The sequence below is a fragment of the Xenopus laevis genome, chromosome 3L, assembly GCF_017654675.1.
Source record: "Xenopus laevis strain J_2021 chromosome 3L, Xenopus_laevis_v10.1, whole genome shotgun sequence".
NCBI classification, from domain to species: Eukaryota; Metazoa; Chordata; class Amphibia; order Anura; family Pipidae; genus Xenopus; species Xenopus laevis.
In genome coordinates, this window is record NC_054375.1 from 114,808,492 (window position 1) to 114,821,695 (window position 13,204).

General features: G+C 37.2%; 1 protein-coding gene across 1 annotated transcript; it reads left to right on the plus strand.

The window, feature by feature from the left end:
- Nucleotides 1–4,692: 4,692 nt before the first annotated feature.
- mesp2.L (mesoderm posterior bHLH transcription factor 2 L homeolog) lies at nt 4,693–7,154 on the plus strand. The gene is made up of 2 exons (XM_018253215.2): nt 4,693–5,437; nt 5,943–7,154. The coding sequence occupies exons 1-2, from the start codon at nt 4,724–4,726 to the stop codon at nt 6,051–6,053; spliced, it is 825 nt and encodes a 274-aa protein (XP_018108704.1). The 5' UTR covers nt 4,693–4,723; the 3' UTR covers nt 6,054–7,154.
- The last annotated feature ends 6,050 nt before the right edge of the window (nt 7,155–13,204 follow it).

The following is a 13,204-nucleotide window of genomic DNA, read 5'->3' on the forward strand; positions in this document are numbered from 1 at the left end:
CAAGTGCAGGAATCCTCACACTTTATGATTCTATCTGGCACATTTCTTGTTCTTCGTTATTTCTTTGAATGATAACCTGGGAACCTGTAGGCTAAGGCAGACCCACACAGTGACACAAGACTAATCTAGACAGATCCAGTCATAGGTCTAAGTAAGCTAATAATGAACATTACTCAAAGGTCAGCTATTGCAAACTCAATAATATTAAAGCAAATCAGCAGCATTGGGATTGCCAAAAGACCCAACATGCTATTTTTAATCTAAAATAATTTTATCTTATTTACCAGGAATTAATTTGGGTGCTTCGTCATTTGCGTTAGAAGAACTAGCTACCAGTTCTATCGCCAATGCACATTTGTGCCACATAATGCTGATATTTATATATATATATATATGTTTGGAGCGCCCGCACCTCTGACAATAATTGGAGATGCTTGATCAATTGGTGAGTCATATAGGAATAAAGGATCAGCACACTCCTATTTTTTCAATAGTGAGTGAATGCTTTAATTTTTGCATCTTATCCGACGTTTCGGTCCCACTTGGGAACCTTTTTCAAGGATGAAATCGAATTCCCGCGATTCATTGCTGGCGACTAAATTTGCAAAACCGCCGTGAAAATTCGCCAAAAAAAGGACGCCGGCATCAAAAACGGATGCCGGCATCAAAAACAAGACGCCGGCACAGTTTCGTGATTTTTTCACCTTTTTTGCGAATTTCGCTGGAAATTCGAAAAGAAACGCCCCAAATTCGCCCATCACTATTGTTTATTAGATCAACGTTTTGTTCCACGTAGGGACCTTTATCAAGATGATAAAGGTCTCTGCGTGGATCAAAATGTAGATCTAATAATCAAGCTTCAATTTGAAAAATCTTCTTCAGCATTCTTCTATGGAGAAACATTTTTATCTTTCTGTCATTATTAAAAGTATGATGCATGTAAGTAGCTCCTAACTGGAGGGAATATACCCTCCCCCACCCGGGGTACTTCCGTTCCATGACACACAATGTTGAGAATGTTCTTAGAATTAACATAATCACTATGATATTCTTTAATCTCCACATTCACCATATCTGATTTGCGGATTCATTAGTCCTGGAGCATTAAAAGGCATTATGCTAGAACAGGAAAGGATCAATGTATAGCAGAACGTCCTGACCTGCTCCGTATTGTGCCCCATGATAATAAATACAGACTCAATTAGGCGCTTGTATAAAGACTTTCTTGGCAAACTTCTAGTATTTCAGAGCAGGAGTTTCTCCCACTAGGTTTATTATGAAACGGATGCAGTTTTATCATTTTACTGCATGGCTACTGTTTAGTTCTGTCTTTAATTACAAGATACATCAGAGTGCTCATTTACTAATGCAAGTGCAGAGTAGTGTGTGCTAAATCACATGCAAAAATCTATGTTTTTCTTTTACCAACAATGCTTAATTTTTCTCAGGATTCCAGCATAATACACATAAAGAATATGTTATCTTGAATGCTTGACTCATAGGGTTTTCCAGATAATGGGTCTTTCTGTAATATGGATCATCATACTTTATGGCTGCAAAAAAACATTTAAACACTAAAAACTCAACAGGATTTTTCTGCCACCAACATGGATTTATGCAGCAGAGTTACTATCAATTACAGAATATGCAAAATAGTAGGCACCACAACCTGTGCAACACCTGCACTGCACCAATGCAGGAGCAATTGTTGCATGAATTGTGGTGCTGGACACAGGTTGCATGGAGCCTATATGGGCAAAAGAACCTATATGAATAGTATTTCAGTGCATTCAGTTAATTTTATGTTTAGCGCTTGCTTGCATTTTTAAAAGAGTCCTTCGTTACACGCTTAGGTTATTTACCTTATTATTTTACTGGAAAAGCTGATTTGACCTGTATAGTCCTGCCACTGATAAAGCTAACTCACCTCTAGTGATTCAGGGAATATTGAAATGTTAGCACTTAATTATTTATTAATAATTACTCATTCCAGCAAATGTTCCCTTGCACACAATGTTATTAAATGCTGAGTTAAACAATATACTGTACATATTGGGGCCGATTTATAAGCATTCGTGAATAATAGGACATATTCATCTGCCAATACTAACCAATTATAAATTAGTTTGGAAATATGAAAGATGAAAACAAACACCAGACTGATTACTATTGGCAACTGCACTTCTGCACCATAGCAACCTTAAATTTGAGAAAGATGGGGGGGAAATGGTAAGGAAATATAGAGTGTAGTATATGAATAACCTATTTCCTGACAAATAATGGTTTATAGTGCTCAAACATAACCTACCTAAGCTTTATAATGCCAGGATTTAGATGCTAAAAGAAATAAATAATGCAACATTGCACTTACATTTAGGGGCACATTTACTAAGGGTCAAATATCGAGGGTTATTAAACCCTCAAAGTAAAATCCTAAAAATTCAAATATCGAATTAGAAGGATTTACCGCAAATCCTGAGATCGATCGATCAAAGGAAAAATCATTTGATCGAACGATAAAATCCTTTGAATTGAATGATTCGAACGGTTTTAAGCGATCGATCGAAGGATTTTTCTTCATCAAAAAAAGCTTAGAAAAGTGATGGGGAAGTTCTCCTAAAAAGACGGATATAGAGATCTTTAAGACCAATGATGGAAGTAAAAGACCAAGCAGTGTGATAATCAATTAAGGAAAGAGATCAGGATTTACTGGTTGAGCATAGCTTTCACCATTATTAACAAGCAATTATTATATAGTGCCTTAAAATATGCATATATAGATATGGACCTGATATCCAGAATTCTCACAAAACAGAATGATCTTACCATAATTTCCATGATGAAATTTCCATAATTTCCATAATTTGGATCAAGTACAATGTACTGTTTTATTATTACAGAGAAAAAGGAAATCCTTTTAAAAAACAGAATATTTATATAAAATGGAGTCTATAGGAGTCTGCCTTTCCATAATTTGGAGTTTTCGGGATAATGGGTTTCCGGATAACGGATCCCATACCTCTACTATACAGAGAGAATAAAGGTTCAGGATCTGTTATCAAGATCAAGAATGCTTTCCAGATTTCCAGATAAGCATTTGGATCACCATAACTTAAGCCTAATAGCATTTAAATATTAAACAATAAACCCAATAGGATTGTTTTGCTCCAATATGAATTCATGCTAGCGTAGTTACTGTTTTGTTATTAAACAGACAAAGAAAATAATACAAAAATATTAGAATTATTTGCTTAAAATCTCTCTGAATATCAGCTTTCCGTATAAGAGATCTCATAGTGTGACTCTAATGCTGTTCTGCAGTTACCTCAATTCTCTTTTTTGCCTTGGGTATTGCAGTTTGGCCATCATTTAGGTAGTGAAAGCATCCTTGTATGAAATTGCAATACATAAAGAACAATGTGAAGTGCCGAGACAGCTGTGAATATTTCCAGATTTGGATATTGGGGTTCTAAAACCTGTTGGCAAGTGGAATTATTTGACTTTATTAAAATAAAATTTAAGGACACAACAAAGCAATTCTGTGGACACTTAGCTGCTGAATCTTCCTCAAAACATTTGGCTCAATGCCATACCACATTCAGATTTCAGAAAAATCAACAAAAATATATTTTGAAGTCACATAGAATTCAAGATTAGGTATGGGTATGAATTTGGCCCACTTCCTAATCCTGCAAAAAGAGCTGTGCTTTCCATGAATCCCAAAACGAAGCCAGGATTCAGAAGATGCTGACTACAATTATAAAACATTTTAATAATTTTAATATTATATATTTTTTTTCTCAGCCCAAAAGGTGGTGCACTCAGAGCCAAAAATGACATGTCCAGGTTCTTCCAGAGCAGGAGGCATAATCCTATAAGTAGATACAGCAGGCCCACACTGAGACTTATTTAAATTAAAAAGTGCAAATTTTATTTAAATCAAAGTTCTGGGCTCACTAGGAGGACCTTTCCCAAAACATGTACTTAATGGTAATAAAGCATGAATTCATATTGGTAGCAAAACACTCCTATTGGGGTTATTTAATCTTTAAATGTTTTAACAGACTTAGAGTATGGTAATTCAAATTACAGAATACATTATCCAGAAAACCCCAGGGCCTAAGCATTTCATATAATATATCCTATACCTGTATATATAATAATCTCATATAAATATATATAGATTCAACTTGACTTTTTCTACTTCAGATGGTTTTGGATCAAAACTTGTATTTTCCAATTAATTAATGTGACTCATTTTGTGGTTTTATATTTTTCAATTGTAGTTGTTGTTTCTGATGTATGTTTAGTATATAATGTTTCTTATATTCATCCCTGAGATAACAGGCAGAAGAGAAACCATTGGAAGAGTATGAGTATTTCACAGTAGTCTGAGAAAGACACTTGGAGTAAGAAAGTTAGCAGTTGTCTAACATATAATAATTGTTCCCAGCACACATAAGGAGTGTACTGCAGCATCAATTAGGGACATAAGGAGACAAATTTCACACGTTTGCAAATGGGGCTCACTTTTTCCCAGAGACCCCCTGCATCTGACCCTTTCAGTGGGCTGAAGATTTTGACACTTCTGTAGGCCTGGGAAGAAATCTCTTCACACCTCCACACTTGGTATAAAAACCAGTAGACAGCCATCTCCCTGCATTGACAGAGAAGCACACTACTCTGGAGAACTTGAACAGAACTTGTTCTACCAAGCCATACGATGCCACACGACTGCTCTCAGACCTTTGAGTGGGCCTATGCTTCTTCATGCTCAGAATCTCCTGTGTCTTCATCAGATTCGTACAGCCTGTCTCCCGCCTATGCACATTTAGCTGTGCCAAAGGAAACCTTTTGCAACTACCAATCCCAGGTGTGCAACATGACTCCTCACCAAACACAGGAGTCACCACAGGGCTCAAGAAGAACAAGATGCAGAATGGTAGGTCCTCAGAGACAAAGTGCGAGTGAGCGGGAGAAAATGCGGATGAGAAACCTCTCTAAAGCTCTTCAAAACCTTAGAAGATATTTGCCACCTTCGGTAGTGCCAGTTGGCAGGACACTGACGAAAATCGAAACCCTAAGACTCACCATACGCTACATATCTCACCTATCAAATCTACTTGGACTTAATGAAGAGGTGATGAGCCACAGAAGAAAACCAGAGCTTGATATGCAGCCAAACTCATATTCAGAGATGACAGACAGTTGCCAAGATATGACATGCAGGGTCTACCAGCAACAGCCTCAGACTACTCTCTACCATGATGCATCTTATCAGTGCTCCAAAGCCACATTCCCTTCCATGCAACCTGCAAACAGACATACAGAGCTTAAAGCTTGGGTACCCTCGTCTGAATATCACAGAAAATCCAACTCATTGAGCGAATTCAGCCTTTCCTCACACTACTGCTCCAGACTGACACATATGTATCAGGTAATGTGTCCTTTCCCTCAGTTTTCTATTGGTTAAGACCAACATTAAATGTATCATATTTACCTATTTGGGCAATAATGCATCTGTGTATTTCATAAGGACCTAAAATGGTGAGGTTTAGGCTAATGAATGTACAGCAGTAGAAATGCAATAATTATAATTGGGGCAAGTTTTCCTTTAAAGCATAAGCATATTGTGTAGGATACTTAACTGCAATGAATTCCTTCCTTGTGCATTTCTCTAGTCAGTGTGATTCAGAATACGTGAAATAAATCAAAATTGACAAATAACCTCTTGCAAGATAGAAGGCTTTAGCTGACTACTAATAGGGAATATGCAAATGAGCCATTTTACTAATAAAACATCCCCATCCATTCACCTTTCCATAAAGTACAAGGCTCGAAAGAGTTAGGGATGTCTGGTAATATCAAATCATTTTTTAAAAAAGCATCTTTGTTACTTTTTAAAATGTAAATATTAAATGACTTGTGTGTTTATTCTACAGCTTGAAGCCACAGATTTGAATTCAGTTGCTGCTCAGATACCCAGAGAGAGCGACTCCAGCCTGTTATTCTCAGATGCGCATTTTGACGTCGATCAGTGGGTTATAGACTAAAAGACTTTGGCAGAGATGCTCGCTCCTCGAGGGGAAACACTTGGAATGAACATTTATCAAACACAGTTTTAATGAAGGCACCAGCAATCCACTAGTATACTGCTAATTAATCATTTGCCTTTAATCACTGAATAATCATCACTGTTTTTTGCTCAATGATGATTTCTATTTACTGCTCTTAGAGGCAAACGTTAAGGGATGCTGTTATCGCATAGTTATTCCTTTTATTAGAATAGCATTTATTTGTTTGCACAAATTTCAATGGTGTTAGGGTATTTTGAGCCCCAAAAATGCTGAATATAACCCTTGCCTATATTTATATATTCTAAAAATCCAACACTTTTATTTATTCTGCATCAGCTAAGCTTTATTATCTCTTTTAAACAGCCAAAGGCAACGCCACACTGCAGTGTAGTAAATTATCTTTACAGATAAAGGGAAACTTAACACTTTTTCTTAAGGGACCATTGCTCTGAAGGTAAATCTAGACTTGCCTTATAACATGATGGCTTCTGTTTGCCAGACCAGGGAACAGAAACAACACTCTCCCCCCCTGGAGGCACAACAAAGTGACAACATGAGCCAAGTAAAAATGTTCTTGCAAAACCTCTTGGATTTGGGCAAACTGACAGCATCCCTTTAAGTGGTCCAATGTCTGTGTATGACTGTCTTTATTATTACATATATCGATATTATTATGCACATTAAGGCACTTTAATAGATATAGGTACCAAAGGAATAGGTGTACAATGCTTCTGTCATGAATCTGCACATTTACAATAGTCAGATTTGATGTGGTTGTTGTGATGAGACTTTGCTGTCACACAGTTCTCCTGCCTCTCAGCTGCCTAGAGGTACATACATGATGCCAATATCTGCCTGTGATGCTCTATAAGCAGCAATATGCATTGATTTGTGAGTGGGTTCATTAATAGTGGAAATGGTTGTCATCTGGTTTTGAAAGGATATATGGAAAAGGAAAAATGTATCTTTGGGTCTCTCTCTTGCTCTCTCTCTCTCTCTCTCTATATATATATATATATAAATATGTAAATGTTTGTGTAATATATTTATCTGTACAAATAAAAGCAAGTTCCTGGCTTTTTCTCACCAACTGCAATCAATGTGCTTAATTTAAAACACAATCTGCAAGACAATTCTGCTTTTTATTACAATGTTTAATGCTTCTACTTCCTAAAATGCCAGTCTATTATTTCAAACAATGCCACAGTAAGAGAATTTGTGGGCATTTGGCAATGCAGGAAATGGTGTTATGTAACAGCTGGAGGTGAAGGTGGGATGCTTGGATTTCAGTTTAACTGATTGAGGGAGTCACACCTTGAAAATCATGTTAAGACAATATAGACCATGCCCAATCTTAACAGCAGTCTGTCTGGTGACACAGGAAATAATCGACTTTTCAAGAATATTTATCTATCATCTATATATCTATCTAATATATCATATATCTATCATCTATCTATGAAAGATAAAAATAAGGGATACAAAACAAGGAATATCTATCTATTTATCTATCTATCTATCTATCTATCTATCTATCTATCTTCTATCTATCTATCTTCTATCTATCTATCTATCTATCTATCTATCTATCTATCTATCTATCATCTATCTATCTATCTATCTATCTATCTATCTCACTGATATTGTCTCAATCTAGAGCTGCAGTAAAATCCCAAAAACACACTGGCTTTAAAGGAATTGTTCAGTGTAAAAATAAAAACTGGGTAAATAGTTAGGCTGTGCAAAATAAAAAATGTTTCTAATATAGTTAGTTACTCAAAAATGTAATGCATAAAGGCTGGAGTGATTTGATGTATAAACATGTCAGTCAGGACACTACTTCCTGCTTTTCAGCTCTCTTGTTTTACACTGACTGGTTACCGTGGTTACCAGGCAGTAACCAGTCAGAGACTTGAGGGGGGGCCACATGGGCCATATCTGTTGCTTTTGAATCTGAGCTGAATGCTGAGGATCAATTACAAACTCACTGAACAGAAATGTACCATGTGGCCCCCCTTCAAGTCGCTGACTAACTCAGAGTTATAGAGCTGAAAAGCAGGAAGTTGGATTCTTGCTGTTTTATTAGACATCTGTTCACTCCAGTCTTTATATATTACATTTTTGGCTAACTAACTATATTAGAAACATTTTTTATTTTGCACAGTCTATTTATTTACCCACGTTTTATTTTCACACTGAACTATTCCTTTAAGATTGTGCTACATGTAGTACCGATGAGCTCCTGTCACAGAGGGATTCCTATTTCAAGCCAATTAAAATCATTAAGTGATTACTACCTTGTACTAAACGGCAGCAATTGAACCTTTAAAGGTCACTCATAAAAAATACATCTGACTTTATCCAATACCTCTTCCTTAAGTTAAAGCAATTGTTTCATTATCAATGGGGCTAAGAATGCAGGGGCTGAATTATAAACAGAGATGATGAATTGCACAAGAGCAGTTGCCAATAGCAACAGTCTGCTTTAAGTTGAAAAATGAAAGCTTAACCTGATTGGTTATTGGCACATAAGTTCATAAATCAGCCCTACAAAAAAATACATTTAACCCTCATATAAAGAAACTATACATGGCTGATCTTTTTGTTGATAACTTATGAAAAGGAGAAGAAAAAACCCTAAATTAAAAATATCGATTTTTGTACATTTGATGGTAGTGAGGGGGTGGTGATACAAGATATACAAGATTTCTATATCTGAGGGCCACGTGTTTCCTTACAGTTCATAATAAGTCCTATAAAGTAATCCTACAGTGGGAAATATAGCTATATATATATATATATATATATATATATATATATATATATATATATAATACACAAAAGCCATGAATATCCTGTAAATGATATCCTTATAAACGGTGAGTAGTGATGTCATCAGTTATAAACGGTGAGTGGTGATGTCATTTCTGTCACACGACTCACTAAAATTTGTGTATTATAATAAATAAAGTACCCCCAGTTGTAAAATATGAGGATATTAGAAGTTACCTCGGAGTTCCATGACCTGTATAAAAACACTCGGCCTTCGGCCTCGTGTTTTTATATGGTCATGAAACTCCTCGGTAACTAATAATATCCTTATATTTTACAAGAGGGGGTACTTTATTCACTATATATATATATATATATATATATATATATATATATATATATATATATATATATATATATATATACAGTATATCTATAGCTCATATCGGCATAGCCCATCAGTATTTTCCATTCCCTATGCTGATGGCCCAGTATTTGTGCACCTGGGCCTGCCACGTACATTGTTCTGTTCTACTCATATTACTGAATGGAACTGAGTTGTTATAAGTGATGGGGGAATCTGACCCTTTTATCTTCTCCAAAAATTTGCAAAATGGCAAGAAAATTTCCAAATGCATTGAAGTCAATTGGCGTTTTTCCTGAGACAAATTTTCAAATATGCAACATTTTTTTTTTTTTAAACAATGCAGCATTTTAAAAATTTCTATTAAAGTCTGTGGGCTTTTTTTCTCTGGGAAACGTGGCTAAATATTTAGCTCATTCCTATATTTAACTAAGAGCACCATCCCTCTACACAATCTCAACCTGCCAGTACTTTGGGTATAATGAATATCATTTTCTGATGCTGGCTGTAATTTCTTTATTACAATCACATGCCTAATAACACTAACATATATTTCCACACCAGGGCAATAGCATGCCGGGCACTTTAATCCCCAAAATCATTCTACAAAAATACAATAGCAACTCAAACACCTTGAACTGCTGGTGGCAGTCTGTGGGCTTTGTCAAAGGCTCAAAGGCCTTTGAAAAAGTTCACATGTGGTGAACGAAACGCGAGTCAGGCGCACATTGATCATTTATTTTAACTTTGTAAGGCAGGGCGCAGTGATACACCAGAAAAATTGGGGGGATCCCCACCACTGGGAGGGTGACACGTTGTGGGTGAAGGGGTTGGTGTGGCTGTGGTGCTGGGATTGGCGGCTCTCTAACTCACGGTGCTTTCAGTGGCATTTCCACTTGATAGAACTACACTCATAACAGAGACTGGGTGGGTGTTTACTGCGGGTGAAGGGGTTGGTCTGACAAGGGTTGGAAAACTGCGCCGAGTTACCATGTACTATTACCGCAGGCAGCCTGGGAGCTGCACTAGCTGAACACAATTTTTGGGTCTATGCACAGTAGCTAATTCCAATTTAAGCGTAAAATACACTGTGCACAGCAGTCATCATAACACATACGTTTAAGATGCTATGTATAGCAGATAATAACAATAATTTTTGCGCAATTATACGCTGTTACCAGTACCCAACACGCCACTTTTTTTACTGTGGAATTGTCTGGCATACATATCGCCACATATATTTAATACCAACCCGCTACCTCTTGGTATTCCGCCTCCCTGTACCTGACATATTTTTAATAGTGGCATACTGGACCTTTACTTATTTTATTCGTATATAATTATATGTTTTATATTCGCCGTGTATACACACACCACTGGGTTTCTGGACAAGGGTGGATGGGAAGGTGCAACTTATAAGGTCATTTCTTTTTCTCTTTCTTCTCAATAATAATACCCATATAGTACAGCAGCCTTGGAATTGATATGCTGTAGGCAATGAGAGTCCTACAAGGTTATGAGAAGCAAACAGTCTGAGATGACCACAGCAATCACAATGCTGTGTATGCCATTTGCACAAAAACTGATAAAGTACAACCCCGGAAGCTTCCAATACTCTAAAAAAAAGATCTGCTCATTTGGTGAAGTAAGAAGTGGAGAACTGTTGGCCTTTGCCCAATGAAAATACCCAGGTTGAATACACAATTAGGTTGTGCTTACTGTTGTGTAATGACTGCATGAGGCTTCTAATAAAGCACTGTTATACTCTACTCATCCTCATCAACCAAAATATAACAGATTGATAATCAGGACAATTATTGCATGCCAGTAGGGCCTCTGTAGACCACTTAGGAAATGGACTGCATCAATGGATCCATGTCCAACAGGATTTTCACACCTGCCCAGTAGATCTATGGCCTATCCGCAAACAGATGTCAGGCAGGAACCCTTTCCACATGCCAATTATCTGTCAATATGAAGGGGCAGAGACAGCAACCATTGTTGACGTTTTTTAATAATAATCATCCTAATCATAATATATAGCTAACTCAAGCCTCCTGAGGAACACCTAGTGGTTGCAGGCATGTGTATAGCTGTATAAAATCCACACTCTGGTCTGAACAGCAGACAGAAGAAAGAATATATTTCCTTTTGAGGGCTTTGGAAAGCAGACAGCTGGCTCTGAACTCCTTCATTTGCATTTTAAAGATTTAATTAACATGCAATCACAAAACATTAGAAGGCAAATCTTAAGCTCACTGCTGGATCATTTAAAACTCAGTGTGCATGTGTGTATTTATATCTTCCAGACCAGACATCCAGTCTCTGCCCCCCTATAAACATCCCAGCTGCCAGACTGCAATATATCCTCCTTGGTAATCGACTTGTTTACAGGTCCATTTCCATCAGATCAGCTATTTTTCAACTGTCACTGTATTATCAAGATAGTCCGATATATTTAAATGGTACTTATGCTGGAAAATGAACCAATTATATCAATGTATACCAGATGTCTTTGTACTGTACAGGTGCTTTTAACGTCGCTAGCAGCTCTCTGGGTTTCAAACTAGATTCCTGGGACTAAAAGACATAAAAAAAAATTGTGGTTAAAGGGGCATTATGATGAAGAAACAACTTAATGCTGTATCCTGAGTAAAACATCTAAACCTGGCCATACACATAAATATCTGCTCATTGGTGAGGCCACCAAACATGCAGATCTTTGGCCAAACTAGACAACAGAGTGGTGACTGATCTGAATGTTTGTCTCCCCAGCCAGGCATCAGATTACAATTATTATCCTTTATTTATATTATGCCAAAAAATCTTCAGCAAATATTAGGGGCCTATACAAGACTGCTTGGAGAAATCCTCATGAATGGTGCTTTAAACCTGCCTGGTAACTAGGGTTGCATTTGCGCAAATTTCCCCACAGTTAGTTGTTCATAAAACCCTATTTATTACATGTGCTTGTGTCCAAATGTGCTCTTTGCACTCCTCCGTAGTTGTGCCACTGAGTTCTTCCTGACATCTGTTCCAAATCCAGCTCAGTTGCACCTACTGATGTAGAGGAACCCTGAAGCTAGCACCACATCTAAACCGGGTCATAACTCCCGGGTTCCCTCAATAGGCGCAGCACACTTGTCACTTGACAAACACTGGAAATTACGCCAGCTGGAAAACTGCTAGCACAATTGTGTTCAATTTACAGCAATTTGTTTAATTTTTTGTGCATCAGCCACAATTGTAGCAGGCCCAGCATCCACTTGTAATCACAATGACACAAATTCTGGGGAAAATGCTGCATCATGAGAAAGAAATATGGCAATTGTTCCCAAACTGTACTTTGCTCACTCCACTTGTGGGTGAACAGGACCCCTGTAAATATATGGGCAATTCCTGGTAAGACATCTTTCAGGCAGGCCAATATTTTGGCACCATACAATAGCCAATAAGCTGCCAACTCTGGTATAAGGTGGCCAAGCTGACAAGTAATGTCATCTGGTGTATGATCAGCTATATGGATTTAGAAAATCCCAATCATTCTATCATTTTACATGGCGTTTTGGTCACTGGAGGGTACTGTTTTATCATAGTCTATTGATAACAGAATAAGCACGTTTTCAGTTTCTGCTCATCTAAATAAACACAGTTATGCATCATACCTTGGAAAACCAACAAAGAACGTGTTCTTTGGTAGAACGGGAATACAGGCACCCAAAGAACTGACATTGTTAATATATGATCATATAAAGCTGGCTGTGGCCAGACAATAATGCACGTAATGCTAAGGCCAGGCTAGTTTGTTAATGCAGAGTTTAAGCCTCCATTGGTCACTGCCCCCCAACATCATAACAAGGACACTGATATAAGAAAAACTTGTCTCAGTGGTATATTCCAAGAATATTTATTATAGGAATGAAGTGCTCCATATATCCATATCCATATATTTGTACCCATATATGCGCCTTTAAAGTTGCAGAAAAGGCAA